This window comes from Nicotiana tomentosiformis, chromosome 6, assembly GCF_000390325.3.
Source record: "Nicotiana tomentosiformis chromosome 6, ASM39032v3, whole genome shotgun sequence".
NCBI classification, from domain to species: domain Eukaryota; kingdom Viridiplantae; phylum Streptophyta; class Magnoliopsida; order Solanales; family Solanaceae; genus Nicotiana; species Nicotiana tomentosiformis.
The window spans coordinates 30035224-30052616 of record NC_090817.1 but is presented as its reverse complement, the minus strand read 5'-3'; the positions used below and the strand labels follow the sequence as shown (position 1 = coordinate 30052616).

The window sequence follows — 17393 nt, the reverse complement described above, 5'->3', positions numbered from 1 at the left end:
TGAGCATTTTATCTCTGAGTTACTTCTGGTTTTATTTGCTTTATGTTGTTATGGACTGTTGTGGACTAGTGGTTTTGGACTCGACCTTGTTAGAAGCTCGTCACTACTTTCAACATAAGGCTGGGTTTGTTACTTACTCAGTATATGGGGTCGGTTGTACGGATACTATACTTCTTCACATTGTGTGCAGATGTTGGCTGTTGTTGTTGATGTGCTCGATGGTTGCGGGATTTGAAGATGTACCAGCGTTCCTGTTGTAGCTGCCTCTTGTTCATGGTAGCCTTAGATTTATAAAAGCTCTGTTTATGTATTATTCAAACAGACTATGTAATTATTTCATTTCCGATTTGTATACTCTATTCTTAGAAGCTCATGATTTGTACTACCAGTTCTTGGGGGATGTATAAGATTAAGATCTTTATTCACTTAAATTTCTTTAATGATTATCATTGGAATTGGATAATTGAAAGTTGGCTTACCTAGTGGGTTGGGTTAGGTGCCATCACGACTAGTTGAATTTTGTGTCGTGACAATTTTAAATATTTTTTTATCGTATTAACGTGAGAATATTTTTAACTTATAGCTCTTTTCATATAATTTGTAAACATATAAATTTTAATTTTAAAATAATAAGTTAAGATAATTCAATTTAGCTTTAACATTTTGTCAAATTAACTCTCGATAACTGAAATATATCATTTAAATTAAAACAAACGGAGTATTTATAATATAATATTTTAAAAAAAATTATTTATTAAAATAGGGTACACACGCCACATGCGTACAGTGAGACTAGTTATTAAAATAGTGCAACCCACCTTTGGGTTGAGTTCGGAACTAAAGTAAGGTATAAAACCTTAAAAGGAATAAGAGTAATGTGGGAAAAAAATTATTGTAATGACCCGGCCGGTCGTTTCGAGTATTATAACCCCGTTTCCCTATTTACTGCTCAATTTATGCTTTATAGTTGTTTTATGACTTGCCGGGAGAGTTGGTTCGGGTCCGGAAGGAATTCAGAGTGAAATGAGACACTTAGTCTCATAATTGAAAATTTAAGTTAGAAAAGTTGACCGGATGTGGACTTATGTGTAAATGACCTCGGATTTGAATTCTGATAATTCCAACAGCTCTGTATGGTGATTTTGGACTTAGGAGCGTGTCCGGAAAATTATTTGGAGGTCCGTAGTGTAATTATGCTTGAAATGGCGAAAGTCAAATTTTTGGAAAGTTTGACCGTGGGGTTGCCTTTTTGTTATAGGGGTCGAGATCCGATTATGAATTTGTTGCAGCGGAGGTGGTTAGAGTTGCTTAAGGATTATGATATCACCATTCTCTATCATCCCGGAAAGGCCAATGTGGTGGCCGATGCCTTGAGTCGTAAGGCGGGGAGTTTGGGCAGCTTAGATACTTACCAGTAACAGAGAGGCCTTTAGCCTTGGATGTTCAGGCCTTGGCTAACCAGTTCATTAGATTGGATGTTTTGGAGCCGAATCGAGTTTTGGCTTGTATGGTTTCCCTGTCTTCTCTGTATGATCGTATTAGAGAACGTCAGTATGATGACCCACATCTGCTTGTCCTTAAGTACATGGTTTAGCACGGTGATGCCAAGGAAGTCACTATTGGAGATGACGGTGTATTACGGATGCATGGCAGACTATGTGTGCCTAATGTAGATGGTTTGCGTGAGTTGATTCTCTAGGAGGCTCACAGTTCGCGGTACTCCATTCATCTAGGTGCCGCGAAGATATATTAGGATTTGAGGCAGCTCTATTAGTAGAGGCGAATGAAGAAAGATATAGTTGGATTTGTAGCTTGGTGTTTAAATTGTCAACAGGTAAAGTATGAGCATCAGAGATCGGGCGGATTGCTACAGAGACTTGAAATTCCGAAGTGAAAGTAGGAGCATATTACCATGGACTTCGTAATTGGGCTCCCACAGACCTTGAGAAAGTTTGATACTATTTGGGTGATTGTAGATAGGTTGACCAAGTCCGCACATAATATTCCAGTTGGTACTAATTATTCGTCAGAGCGGTTGCCTGTGACTTATATTCGCGAGATTGTTCGCCTACACGGCGTGCCAGTGTCCATCATTTCAGATCGCGGTACACAGTTTACCTCATAGTTTTGGAGAGTAGTGCAGTGAGAATTGGGCACACATGTTCAGTGGAGTACAACATTTCACCCTCAGACGGACGAACTGTCCGAGCGCACTATTCAGATATTGGAGGATATGTTACACACTTTGTCATTGCTTTTGGGGGTTCTTGGGATCAATTTCTGCCACTCGCGGAGTTTTCTTACAATAACAGCTACCAATCGAGTATTCAGATGACTCCATATGAGGCTTTGTATGGGAGACGGTGCCGGTCTCCTGTGGGTTGGTTTGAGCCGGATGAGGCTAGGCTATTGGGTGCTGACTAAGTTCAGGATGCTTTAGAGAAGGTCAAAGTGATTCAGGAACGTCTTTGCACGACACAGTCTAGACAGAAGAGTTATGCCAATAGGAAGGTTCGTGATGTTGTTCACATGGTTAGGGAGAAGGTTCTGCTCAATATTTCACCCATGAAGGGTGTGTTGAGGTTCTGGAAGAAGAGAAAGTTGAGTCCTCGGTATATTGGGCCTTTTGAGATACTTAAGAAGCTTTGAGAGGTGGCTTATGAACTTGCTTTGCCACCTAGTCTATCAGGTGTTCATCCAGTGATCCATATATCCATGCTCTGAAAATATATCGGGGATCCGTCTCATATTCTGGATTTCAGTACAGTGCAACTGGACGTGTAACGACCCGGCCGGTCCTTTTGAGAGTTATAGCCCCGTTTTCCCCATTTCTACTTCTTTTTGTATTATTCAGCTATATTATATTATATCGGGTTAGTTGGTTCGAGACCGGAGTGGTTTTAGAGTAAATTGAGACACTTAGTCTCTTACGTTAAAACTTAAGTTGGAAAAGTCAACCGGATGTTGACTTATTTGTAAACAATCTCAGATTTGAATTCTGATGGTTCCGCTAGCTCCGTTAGATTATTTTGGACTTAGGAGTGCATCTGGAATGTGATTTGGAGACCCGTGGTAGAATTAGGCTTGAATTAACGAAATTGGAAATTTAGCGATTTCGGTCGGCAATGAAAAATTTGATATCGGGGTCGGAATGGAATTCCGGAAGTTGGGTAGGTTCGTAGTGTCATTTGTGACGTGTGTGTAAAATTTAAGGTCATTCGGACGTGGTTTGGTTGGTTTCGGCATCGGTTGTTGAATTTGGAATTTTAGGAGTTCTTAAGCTTGAATCTGAAGGCAATTTGATGTTTGGATGTTGTTTTGAGTGATTCGAAGGTTCGACTAAGTTTGTAGGTTGTTATATGACTTGTTGGTAATTTTGGTTGAGGTCCCGAGGGCCTGGGAGTGATTCTGCGTGGTTAACCGATGTGTCGAAGTTGGAATGCACCTGAAGCTACTGCTTCTGCTATTTTCGCACATGCGGAAGGGGAAGTCGCATGTGAGAGATCGCAGGAACGGAGGGAAGGGGCACGGATGCGAAGGAAAGGAGGTTGGTCAGCAGGTGCGGTCCCGTGAATTTGGTTCATTTCCACCATTTTCAAGTCGGTTTTTGGAGCTTTTGGAGTGATTTGTGAAGGGTGATTCAAGGGCTATCAGCGAAGTAAGTTGCTTGAGCCCTAATACTCATATATGTGGTGATTTCCCGTCGTTTAATCATGTAATAAGTGAAAATGAGGGGTTAGGGCTTGGAATATTTGGAGAGTAATTTTAGGATTTAAAGGACCAAACGATGTCGGATTTTGATGAATTTGGTATGGTTAGATTCGTGACTGAATGAGATTTCTAGTTTTGTGAATTTTGTCGGATTTCGAGATGTGAGCCCGGGGGCCGGGTTTGAGCCAATTTTGGGTTTTGGTCTAATTTTGTAGCTTTTCTTGTGGAATTCATTCCATTAGCGCGTATTGATGGGATTGTACTGATTGTGAATAGATTCGGAGCATTTGGAGGCCGAGTCCAGAGGCAAGAGCATTGCGGGGTAGAGATTTGACCGGTTCGAGGTAAGTAATGATTGTAAATCTAGTCCTGAGGGTATGAAACCCCAGATTTCATATCATTCTACTATTTTAAGGTGACGCACATGCTAGGTGACAGGCATGTGGGCATGCACCATTGGGGATTTGTGACTTGGTCTGTCCCGTAGCAACTGTAAAGTTGCATATTTTGTTGAAACTATATGATACTTATATGTTTTAGAAAGAGTTTCTGTAAATTGGGCTGAATGCCATGTTTCGGCCTTGTGCCAGTGCTGTTTGGATCCTTAAGGGCCTTTTTTTTCTATCCTCTCATTGTTTTCGATTAAAAATCTATACTCACTCATGGTTATATTTGTTTACTGCATAACTCAATTTTATGACTCTATTTTGATGCATATAAATTTTATTTTGGGCCGAATGCCCTATTTTTACTGAAATGCCCGAATGGCTTGAGAGGTTTATGAATGAGTGAGGCCGAGGGCCTAATTTGTGAGGATATTTATGGGATCGGGCTGCACGCCGCAACATGTTGCATATTTATGGGATCAGGCTGCACGCCGCATCATGTTTGATATCGGCCGAGGGTCTGAGTGATTTATGCCATGATTTGGATTGATATAAGGCTTGGGCTGAAGGAGCCCCTCTAGAGTCTGTACACACCCCTAGTGAGCGCAGGTACCTACTGAGTGCGAGTGTGGAGTGACGAGTGACTAGGAGGCATGAGTGATTGTGAGGTATGCCCGAGTGGGAAGAGTGATTATAGGTATGCCCGAGTGGCAAGAGTGATTGTAGGTATGCCCAAGTGGCAAGAGTGATTGTGAGGTATGCCCGAGTGGCAAGAGTGATTGTGAGGTATGCCCGAGTAGCACGAGTGACTGTGAGGTTTGCCCGAGGGGATGTATATGAGTGATGTTTTGCCCGAGGGACTGTTTATGATTTCATCATTTTTGCTCACCTTTGCATTTTTCCTCTGTCTGAAAACTGTTGAAAAATATTTTTAAATGATTTTTACTGGAACTGGGTTTAAACGAGATGTTTTGATTCAAATCCTGATTTTAAAAGCATGTGGTATTTTACTGAGATTTCCTGATATGAATGTTATATGCTTTATTGCTCGTCACTACTGCTCAGTCTTTATTTATTGTTGTTACTTACTGAGTTGGCGTACTCACGTTACTCCCTGCACCATGTGTGCAGATTTAGGTGTAACTGGACACGATAATGGTTGTTGATTGTTCTGATTGTAGATTTTCCCGGGGATAGCAAGGTAGCTGCCTGGCGATCGCAGCCCTGCTCTTCTCCCTCTTATCTTCCTTTAGTTGTATTTAGCTATTTTCCACACTGAGTTAGTCTTGATATTGTTAGACAGATTGTAGTACATGCTCATGACTAGTGACACCCCGATGTCGGGCTTTTCCTTCCGCACTTTTATTTTGATCGGAACTCCTTTATGAAGGTTTTTATGTTAAATAACATTGAAATTATCTTTGAAATGAAAATATCGGTTTGTTTTGGAAATGAGTCTGCTTGCCTAGTTCCACGATAGACGCCATCACGACAAGGGTTAGTTTGGGTCGTGATAGATTGGTATCAGAGCCTAGGTTACATAGGTCTCACGAGTCATGAGCGGGTTTAGTAGAGTTTTGTGGATCGATACGGAGACGTCTGTACTTATCTTTGGGAGGCTGCAGAACCTTTAGGAAACTCCACATTCTTGAATTCTTGTCGTGCGAATATGTTGATTCTAGTAACTAAACATCTGTTGTTTCATTCTCTCATAGATGGTGAGGACTCGTGCCACCGGTCAGGAGGGCCAGCCACCAGTACCACCAGCCAGGGCTGCGATAGAGGTGCTGCCAGATCAGGACCGGGTTCCAGTTGTTGATGCACCAGCTCAGGCAACTGGGGCAGTACCTGCAGATCCACCGGTTGTCCCAGATCAGGACCAGGTTCCAGTTGTTGATGCACCATCTCAGGCACCATCTGTGCCTATTGTGATTCCAGGCCTTCAGGAGGCCCTAGCTCAGATTCTGAAAACGTGTACTGGCCTTGCTCAGGCGGTCTCTATTTCGATGACCGCAGCCACTTCTCAGGCCAGGGGAGGCACTTAGACTCCCGTCGCTCGCATACCCGAGCAGGTAATTCAGGGATTTTAGACACCGGAGGCACCACTAGCCCAGCCGGTTATAGTTGCTCATGATTATATGGTTCCTGCTATGCCTGAGGATGATCAGCATAGGTTGGAGAGGTTTGGGAGACTCCAGCCACCACCTTTCAGTGGCACAGAGAGAGAGGATGCTCAGGACTTTTTGGACAGGTGTTAGAGGATACTCTGTACTGCTGGTATTCTGGAGACTAGTGGGGTCTCATTCACTACCTTTCAGTTTTATGGGGCTGTACTCAGATGGTGGGAGACTTACAAGAGGCGTAGGCCTGTTGGCGCAGTACCCCTTACTTGGCAGCAGTTCTCCGTGGTCATTTTGGAGAAGTTCGTGCCTCAATCCCGTAGAGATGAGCTGCACAGACAGTTTGAGCGGCTTCACCAGTGTGATATGTCTGTGACACAGTATGAGATATGGTACTCTGAGTTGGACCTTCATGCGATCAGGTTGGTTCCCACGGACAGGGAGAGGATCATGAGGTTTATTGATGGTCTCACTTATCAGCTACAGTTGTTAATGACCAGAGAGAGGGTTTCAGGTGCTACTTTTGATGAGGTTGTCGACATTGCTCGGCAGATTGAGATGGTTGCCAGGAGAGGGTTGAGAGGGGGGCCAAGAGGCCTCATGGTCAGGGTAGATTCAGCGATGCCCCTTTTGGGGTCAGTTCCAGCACGATAGAGGTCGTCATTTCAGACAGGCTCAATCAGCTCAGCTATTTCATCGGGGTGCATTATCTGGCTATGGTTCTCACAGTTCTCATCAGGGACATTCATCAATTAGTGCCCTTCCAGCTTAGAGTTCGTCCCGTGCTCCACCTGTTCAGTGCTCTTCCATGCCAGGTTCTTCTACCAGTCTTTCCGGTGCTAGGGGTACACTTCAGTTCCCGCCACCAGCACCAAAGAGTTATTTTGAGAGTGGGGAGCTTAGGCATATGTAGAGGAATTGTCCTTGTTGTCATGGAGGTATATCTCTACATAGGAGTCAGCCTCCGACTTCACCACCAGTTACCTCACCACCCGCCCAGTTAGCTCGGGGTGGAGGTCAGTCAGCTAGGGGTCGCCCTAGAGGGGGAGGCAGATCAGGGGGTGGCCAGGCCCGTTTCTATGCCCTCACTGCCAGACCAGATGCTATTGCTTCAGATGCTGTGATTACAGGTATTGTCTCAGTTTGTAATAGAGATGCCTCAGTATTATTTGACCCTGGTTCCACGTATTCATATGTTTTCTCGTATTTCACCCATTTTCTGGATATGCCCCGTGAGTCTTTAGTTTCATCTGTACATGTATCTACTCCGGTGGGCGATACTATTATTGTGGACCGTGTATATCGGTCGTGTGTGGTGACTATTGGGGGTCTGGAGACCCAAGTGGACCTTTTGCTGCTTAGTGTGGTCGACTTTGATGTGATATTGGGTATGGATTGGTTATCTCCATGTCATGCTGTTCTAGATTGTCATGCTAAGACGGTGACGTTGGCTATGCCGGGAATTCCGAGGGTTGAGTGGAGCGGTTATGTAGATTATGTACCAAGTAGGGTGATATCATATTTGAAGGCTTGAGAAGGGTTGCCTATCTTATTTGGCTTTTGTGAGAAATGTTAGTGCAGAAACTCCTGTCATTGATTCTGTTCTAGTGGTACGTGATTTTTCGGATGTGTTTCCTGCAGACCTGCCAGGCATACCGCCTGACAGGGATATTGATTTTGGTATTGATTTTGTGCTGGGCACTCAACCCATTTCTATTCCACCGTATCATATGGCACCGACGGAGTTGAAGGAATTGAAAGAACAACTTCAGGAACTCCTTGATAAGGGGTTTATTCGGCCTAGTGTGTCACCTTGGGGTGCACCAGTTCTATTTGTGAAGAAGAAGGATGGTTCCATTAGAATGCGTATTGATTACAGGCAGTTGAACAAGGTCACAGTCAAGAACAATTATCCTTTGCCTGGTATTGATGATTTATTCAACTAGCTTCAGGGAGCGAGGGTGTTCTCCAAGATTGATTTGAGTTCCAGTTATCACCAACTGAAGATTCAGGATTCAGATATTCTTAAGACAGCTTTCAGGACCCGATATAGCCATTATGAGTTCTTGGTGATGTCTTTTGGGCTGACAATGCCCCAATAGCGTTCATGCATTTGATGAACAGTGTATTCCAGCCCTATTTGGACTCATTCGTTGTTGTATTCATTGATGACATCCTAATGTACTCTCATAGACAAAAGGAGCACGCTCAATATTTGAGGATTGTATTATAGAGATTGAGGGAGGAGAAACTTTATGCAAAGTTCTCCAAGTATGAGTTTTGGCTCAGTTCAGTAGCATTCTTGGGAAACGTGGTGTCCAGTGAGGGTATTCAGGTGGATCCGAAGAAGAAAGAGGCGGTGCAGAGTTGGCCTACACAGTCCTCAGCCACGGAGATTAGGAGATTTCTTGGTTTGGCTGGTTACTTCCGTCACTTTATGGAGGGATTTTCATCTATTGCATCACTGTTGAACAAATTGACCCAAAAGGGTGCTCCATTCAGGTGGTCGGATGAGTGTGAGGTGAGCTTTCAGAAGCTCAAGACTGCTTTGACCATAACTCCAGTGTTAGTTCTGCTATCAGCTTCAGGTTCTTACACCGTGCATTGTGATGCCTCGAGGATAGCCATTGGTTGTGTTTTGATGTAGGAGGGTAGGGTGATCGCCTATGCCTCGCGCCAGTTGAAGACCCATGAGAAGAACTATCATGTCCATGATCTTGAGTTAGCAGCCATTGTTCACGCCTTGAGGATTTGGCATCATTATTTGCATGGGGTTCATTGTGAGATCTATACTGATCACCGGAGTTTGTAGTATCTGTTAAAGCATAAGGATCTTAATTTGCATTAGCGGAGATGGTTGAAGCTTCTTAAGGACTATGATATCACTATTTTGTACCGCCCGGGGAAGGCCAATATGGTGGCCAATGCTTTGAGTCACCGGGGAAAGAGTTTGGGGAGTTTAGCATATCTTCCAGTAGCAGAGAGACCTTTGGCATTGGATGTTCAGGCCTTGGCGGGCCAGCTTGTCAGATTGGATATTTTGGAGCCTAGTAGGGTATTGTCTTGTGTGGTCTCCAGGTCTTCTCTTTATGACCGTATCAGGGAGCGTCAATATTATGACCCCCACTTGCTCATTCTTCAGGACAGGGTTCGGAGAGCTGATGCTAGGGATGTGACTATTGGTGATGATGGCATGCTGAGAATGCAGGGCAGGATATGTGTGCGTAATGTAGATGGGCTTCGAGAGTTGATTCTGGAGGAGGCCCACAGCTCATGGTATTCCATCCATCCTGATGCCGAAAGATGTACCAGGATTTGAGGCAGCACTATTGGTAGAGGCGGATGAAGAAGGATATAGTTGGGTTTGTGTCTCGGTGTCTCAACTGTCAGCAGGTTAAGTATGAGCATCAGAGACCGAGTGGCTTGCTTCAGAGATTAGAGATCCCAAAGTGGAAGTGGGAGCGGATCAACATGGACTTTATAGTTGGGCTCCCACAGACTTTGAGGAAGTTCGATGCTATTTAGGTTATTGTGGATCGACTGACTAAGTCTGCGCACTTCATTCCAGTTGGTACTACTTACTCTTCAGAGCGGTTGGCTAAGATTTACATCTGAGAGATCATTCGCCTGCATGGTGTCCCAGTTTCCATCATTTTAGATAGGGGTACTCAGTTCACATCGTAGTTTTGGAGAGCCGTGCAGCGAGAGTTGGGTACTCAGGTTGAGTTTAGCATAACTTTTCACCCTCAGACGAACGGGAAGTCCGAGCTCACTATTCAGATATTGAAGGACATGTTGCGTGCTTGTGTCATTGACTTTGGGGGTTCATGGGACCAGTTTCTGCCACTCGCGGAGTTTGCATATTACAACAGTTATCAGTCGAGTATTCAGATGGCTCCGTACGAGGCTTTATATGGGAGGAGGTGTAGATCTCCGGTTGGATGGTAGCCGGGTGAGGCTAGGCTCTTAGGTACAGACTTGGTCCAGGACGCATTAGATAAGGTGAAATTGATTTAGGCAGATTCGCACGGTGCAGTCTAGGAAGAAGAGCTACGCGGATAGGAAGGTCCGTGATGTGTCTTTTATGGTTGGGGAGAAGGTTTTGCAGAAGGTATCACCCATGAAGGGTTATGATGTTTGGGAAGAAGGGAAAGTTGAGCCCCCGGTTCATTGGGCCTTTTGAGGTGCTTCAAAGGATAGGGGAGGTGGCTTATAAGCTTGCCTTGCCACCCATCTTGTAGAGTGTGCATCCAGTGTTTCATGTTTCCATGCTCCGGAAGTATATTGGAGATTCATCCCATGTTTTGGATTTCATCACGGTTCAGTTGGAGGGTGATATTACTTATGATGTGGAGCCGGTGGCTATTTTGGATTGGCATGTTTGAAGGTTGAGGTCAAAGGATATAGCTTTAGTAAAGGTGCAATGTAGAGGTCAGCCTGTGGATGAGGCCACCTTGGAGACTGAGCGGGTGATGCGGTGCATATATCCACGTCTATTCGAGACTCCAGGTATGTTTCTAGACTCGTTCGAGGACGAACAGATGTTTAAAAAGGGGATGATGTAACGACTCGGCCGGTCGTTTCGAGAGTTATAGCCCCGTTTCCCCCATTTCTACTTCTTTTTGTGTTATTCAGTTATATTATATTATATCGGGTTAGTTGGTTCGGGACCGGAGTGGTTTCAGAGTGAACTGAGACACTTAGTCTCTTAAGTAGAAAGTTAAGTTAGAAAAGTCAACCGGATATTGACCTATGTATAAACGATCTCAGATTTGAATTCTAATGGTTTTGATAGCTCCGTTAGGTTATTTTGGACTTAGGAGTACGTCTGGAATGTGATTTGGAGGTTCGTGGTAGAATTAGGCTTGAATTGGCGAAATTATAAATTTGGCAATTTCGGTCGGCAGTGGAAAATTTGATATCGAGGTCGGAATGGAATTTCGGAAGTTGGGGTAGGTTCATAGTGTCATTTGTGATGTGTGTGCAAAATTTGAGGTCATTCGGACGTGGTTTGGTTGGTTTCGGCATCGGTTGCCGAATTTGGAAATTTAGGAGTTCTTAGGCTTGAATCCGAAGGTAATTTGGTGTTTGGATGTTGTTTTGAGTGATTCGAAGGTTCGACTAAGTTTGTAGGTTGATATATGACTTGTTGGTATTTTTTGTTGAAGTCCCGAGGTCCTCGGGGTGATTCCGGGTGGTTAACAGATGTGTCGAAGTTGGAATGCAGCTGAAGCTGCTGCTTCTGCTATTTTAGCACCTACGGAAGGGGAAGTCGCATGTGCGAGGTCGCAAGCGCGGAGGGAAGGTGCGCAAATGCGAAGGAAATGAGGTTGGTCAGTTTCCGCAAAAGCAGAGTATGAGCGTGCATGTGCACTTTCGCATGTGCGAGAATTTGCTTCGCAGATGCGGAAAAATGTGAGGCCAAGGCTCGAGCACACGCGCAAAGGATTTGGCCGCACCTATGATCCTGCATGTGCGGGGCCTGGAGCGCAGGTGCAGAAGCTGGGTAATTAAGTGGAATTCGCGGATGCGGAGCCCTGACCACAGGTGATGTCCCGCAGGCGCGGAAAAGAGCCTGCAGCTGCGATGAACCTGGGCAGAAACCATAAATAGAACCCTTCGCGAATTTGGTTCATTTCCACCATTTTCAAGTAAGCTTTTGGAGCTTTGGATTGATATTTGAAGGGTGATTCAAGGGCTATCAGTGAGGTAAGTTGCTTGAGCCCTAATACTCGTATATGTGGTGATTTCCCGTTGTTTAATCATGTAATTAGTGAAAACGAGGGGTTAGGGCTTGGAATATTTGGAGAGTAATTTTAGGATTTGAAGGACCAAACGATGTCGGATTTTGATGAATTTGGTATGGTTAGATTCGTGAGTGAATGAGATTTCTAGTTTTGTGAATTTTATTAGATTTCTAGATGTGGGCCCGGGGGCCGGGTTTGAGCCAATTTTGGGTTTTGGTCTAGTTTTGTAGCCTTGCTTGTGGAATTCATTCCATTAGCGCGTATTGATGGTATTGTATTGATTGTGAAAAGATTCAGAGCATTTGGAGGCCGAGTCTAGAGGCAAGAGCATTGCGGGATAGAGAATTGACCGGTTCGAGGTAAGTAACGATTGTAAATCTAGTCCTGAGGGTATGAAACCCCAGATGTCGTATCATTCTACTATTTCGAGGTGACACACATGCTAGGTGACGGGCGTGTGGGCGTGCACCGTTGGGGATTTGTGACTTGGTCCGTCCTGTAGCAATTGTAAAGTTGCATATTTTGTTGAAACTATATGATACTTATATGTTTTAGAAAGAGTTTCTGTAAATTGGGCTGAATGTTATGTTTGGGCCTTGTGCCAGTGCTGTTTGGACCCTTAGGGGCCTTTTCTTACTATCCTCTCATTGTTTTAGACTGAAAATATATACTCAGTCATGGTTATACTTGTTTACTGTATAACTCAGTTTTGACTCTATTTTGATGCATATAAATGTTGTTTTGGGCCGAATGCCCTGTTTTTACTGAAATAACCGAGTGGCTTGAGAGGTTTATGACTGAGTGAGGCCGAGGGTCTGATTTGTGAGGATATTTATGGGATCTAGCTGCATGCCGCAGCATGTTGCATATTTATGGGATCGGGTTGCACACTATAGCATGTTTGATATCGGCCGAGGGCCTGAGTGATTTATGCCATGATTTGGCTTCATCTAGTGCTTGGGCTGAAGGAGCCCCTCCGGAGTCTGTACACATCTCCAGTGAGCACAGGTACCTACTGAGTGCGAGTGCCAAGTGCCGAGTACCGAGTGACTGGGAGGCATGAGTGATTGTGAGGTATGCCCCGAGTAGCAAGAGTGATTATGAGGTATGCCCGAGTGGCAAGAGTGATTGTGAGGTATGTCCAAGTGGCAAGAGTGATTGTGAGGTATGCCCGAGTGGCACGAGTGACTGTGAGGTTTGCCCGATGGGATGTATATGAGTGATGTTTTGCCCGAGGGGCTGTTTATGATTTCATCATTTTTGCTCACCTTTGCAATTTTCCTCTGTCTGAAAACTGTTGAAAAATATCTTTAAATGATTTTTGCTGGAACTGAGTTTAAACGAGATGTTTTGATTCAAATCCTGATTTAAAAAGCATATGGTATTTTACTGAGATTTCCTGATATGAATGTTACATGATTTATTGCTCGTCACTACTGCTCAGTCTTTATTTATTGTTGTTACTTACTGAGTTGGCATACTCACATTACTCCCTGCACCTTGTGTGTAGATCTAGGTGTATCTGGACACGATAGCGGTTGTTGATTGTTCTGATTGTAGATTTTCTCGGGGAAAGCAAGGTAGCTGCCTTGCGATTGCAGCCCTACTCTTCTCCCTCTTATCTTCCTTTAGTTGTATTTATCTATTTTCCAAACTGAGTTAGTCTTGATATTGTTAGACAGATTGTAGTAGATGCTCATTACTAGTGACACCCCGATGACAGGCGTTTCCTTCCGCACTTTTATTTTGATTGGAACTCCTTTATGAAGGTTTTTATTTTAAATAACATTGAAATTGTCTTTGAAATGAAAATATTGGTTTGTTTTGGAAATAAGTCGGCTTGCCTAGTTCCACGATAGGCGCCATCATGGTAGGGGTTAGTTTGGGTCGTGAAAGGATAATAATTTGACTTATGATGTGGAGCCGGTGGCTATTTTAGACCGGCAGGTTCGAAAGTTGAGGTCAAATAACATAGCATCAGTGAAGGTACAGTGGAGAGGCCAACCAGCCAGAGAAGAAACTTGTGAGACTGAGCATGAGATGCAGAGCAAATATCCACACCAATTTGAGACTCTAGTATGATTCTAAACCCGTTCGAGGACGAATGTTTGTTTAAGAGGGGTAGAATGTAACGACCCAACCTGTTGTTTCAAGTATTATCACCTCATTCCCCCATTTACTGCTCAATTTATGCTTTATAGTTGTTTTATGACTTGCCGGGTGAGTTGGTTCGGGTCCGAAAGCAATTCAGAGTGAAATGAGACACTTAGTCTCATAATTGAAAATTTAAGTTAGAAACGTTGACCGTATGTGGACTTATGTATAAACGGACTCGGATTCTAATTTTGATAATTCCAACAGCTCCGTATGGTAATTTTGGACTTAGGAGTGTGTCCGAAAATTTATTTGGAGGTCCGTAGTGGAATTAGGCTTGAAATGGCGAAAGTCGAATATTTGGAAAATTTGACGGGGGGTTGACTTTTTGATATCGGGGCCGAAATCTGATTCTAAAAATTGGAATACCTCCATTATGCCATTTATGACTTGTGTGCAAAATTTGAGGTCAATCGGATTTGATTTGATTTGTGGTTTTAGCGTTATTTGAGGTGATTTGAGGGTTCGACTAAGTTTGTATGGTGTTTTAGGACTTGATGGTATGTTTGGTTGAGGTCCCGGGGGGTTAACGGATCATTTTTAGAATTGTTGAGATTGCTGATATCTGCTGCTGCCTTCTTCTAGTTTCCTTATACGCGATCACATAGGTCCATCTATGATCGCGTAAGCTTATTTGGGACAGGGATATTTTTGTTCTATGCGGTCGCAGAGGAAGGAACGCGATCGTGTACGTGTATTAAGCTGTGCTTCGCATACGCGTGGATGAGGTTGCGTTCGCGTAGAAAGATTTGTGTAGTGGATGAGGGGCGAAAATTGTTGTACGCGATGAGCGTGGGTCTGAACACGTTCGTGTAGGTTTGAGAGGTAGTGGTCCGCGATCGCGTGAGTGTTCCCGCATTCGCGTAGGGTAAAATGTGTGGGCAGTCTGCTTTGTGCTTCGCGATCGCGATTAAGAAAATCTGGGCAGACAGTGTTAAATCCAAAACCGGGGTTTTGAGCCCATTTTTCACATTCTGAGTTAGAGATCACGGATTTAGGCGATTCTTGAAGGGATTTTCGCGGAGTTGATTGGGGTAAGTGTTTATTACTGGGTTTTAGTTAAATCCCATGATTATATCTTTGATTTTATCATCTAATTTGTGATTTGGAGTGGAAAATTGGGGAAGAAGAAGTGTTCTTGAGTTAGATTTTTGGGGTTTTGGAAGGAATTTTGTTATCGGATTGGAGTAAAATTGGTATGGTTAGACTCGTGGTTGAATGGGCTTTCAGATTTTGTAACTTTTGTTGGGTTCCGAGATGTGAGCCCCACGAGAGATTTTTGAACTAAAGTTTGGATTTTTGAGCTTAAGCTGCGGTCTAACCACGGCCTCAAGTCCTCCAGACTGGCCCATCACCAAAACACAGAATACACATCTCGCACATTATCTTTGAAATCACAAGCCGGTGATACACAGCTGATATCGAGCGCTCATGTGCGCATACGAATGCGTGGGAGGAATTCAAAGAGTTATATTTCAAGCTGAATCAATTCCGCACGATAAAGAAAGAAAGATGGGAAATTATCCTAAATGCCTTGTAGCCTCTCGAAGATAGGTATGGACGTCATCATACCGATCCGCAAGACTCTACTAGAGAATTGCTCATGATTTGTAGAACCTATGAACCTAGTGCTCTGATACCACCTTGTCACGACCCAAATCTGACTAGTCGTGATGGCACCTAACCCAACCCGTTAGGTAAGCCAATTACCAACTATCTGATTTCAATGAAATTAACGAGGCAATTAATTAAAAGAAAATATCTAAAACCAATAATTTTTCACAAGAACTGGTAGTACAAATTATGAGCTTCTATAAATAGAGTTTACAAAGCGGGTATGAAATAAATACATCATCTGTTTGAAAAGTACATAAACAGAGTTTTATGAATCTAAGGCTACCATGAACAAGAGGCAGCTACAACCGGAACACAGATATATCTTCAAATCCAGCTCCCATCGAACACAACAACATTAGTAGCCAACATCTGCACGCAAGGTGTAGAAGTGTGGTATCAGTACAACCGACCCCATGTACTGAGTAAGTAACAAACCTAACCTTAGGTTGAAAGCAGTGACGAGCTTTTACCAAGGTCGGGTCCAAAACCAATAGTCCACAACAATATCCAGAAAACAAATCTCATAACAACAAAATTGAGACAGCACAATGAATAACTCAATAATAAAATGCTCAGTTCGTTCACAGTTCCGGAAAAATAAACATTTTTCTTTTCAAATATAATAGTAAAACTCAATTCTTTTCACTAAAATCACCAAAATATAAGTAATTCTGAAAACTGTGATTTTCCTAAAATCCTTTCAATATTAAATGGGATGTTTCATTTTCTTTCCAAATAACCCATATAAAACAATTGCATCACTATGCCCATCTATCAACATGTGTGAAAAATCATGAATGATGTGATATTGTACAGCATGAGGAAAAATCCATCTCTATGCATGTATGTCATGTGTGCATGTCAATGCGATGCAACTCAGTGATAAAATCATATGTATACTCTCAGAGTATCATTTCACTCAGTCCTCCAGTCACTCAATCCTCACAGTCACTCAGTCCTCACAGTCAGTCATGCCTCACAGTCACTCAATCCTCCCAAATCACTCGGCACTCGCGCTTGGCACTCGCACTCAACACTAGTACTCAGTAGGTACCTGCGCTCACTGGGGTTGTGTACAGACTCCGGAGGGGCTCCTTCAGCCCAAGCGCTATAATCTGCACGGACAACTGACGTGATATAGTATCGATATATGTATCCTCACGGACAACTCACGTGCTATAATAAAGCCAATATGGCATGCTGCGGCGTGCAACCCGATCTCATAATTATCCTCACAATCAGTCCCTCGGCCTCACTCAGTCATCAATCTCTCCGGTCTCTCGGGCTCACAATGTCATGAAAATAGCCCAAAAATGATGATATGATGTATCAATAAATAATAATAGAGACTGAGATATGATATGCAATGAAATGAATATGACTGACTGAAAAATTACAATTTGAACATATTATTCAACCACAAAAATGACCCCAATGGGTACCAACAATAACAACATATGCCTAAGCATGATTTTTAATACGAGTCACAACTCAATTTTCTCTAACACATAGAGAATGTACGGATATCAACAGATTATTCAACTATACAGTCCCATGGAATTTGACCAAGTCACAATTCCTATGGTGCACGCCCACACACCCGTCACCTAGCATGTGCGTCACCTACAAACAATTCACATAATACGTATATTCAGGGT

The 17393-nt window shown here is 43.4% G+C and overlaps 1 protein-coding gene across 1 annotated transcript in view; it reads left to right on the top strand.

The window, feature by feature from the left end:
- The first annotated feature begins 6235 nt into the window (after nt 1-6235).
- LOC138893738 (uncharacterized) overlaps nt 6236-17393 on the top strand; it is a 28911-nt gene continuing 17753 nt past the window's right edge. Inside the window, exons 1-2 of the mRNA XM_070178393.1 lie at nt 6236-6279; nt 6436-6639. Of these exons, the coding sequence (XP_070034494.1) occupies nt 6236-6279; nt 6436-6639 (248 nt within the window). The remainder of the gene's footprint in view (nt 6280-6435; nt 6640-17393) is intronic.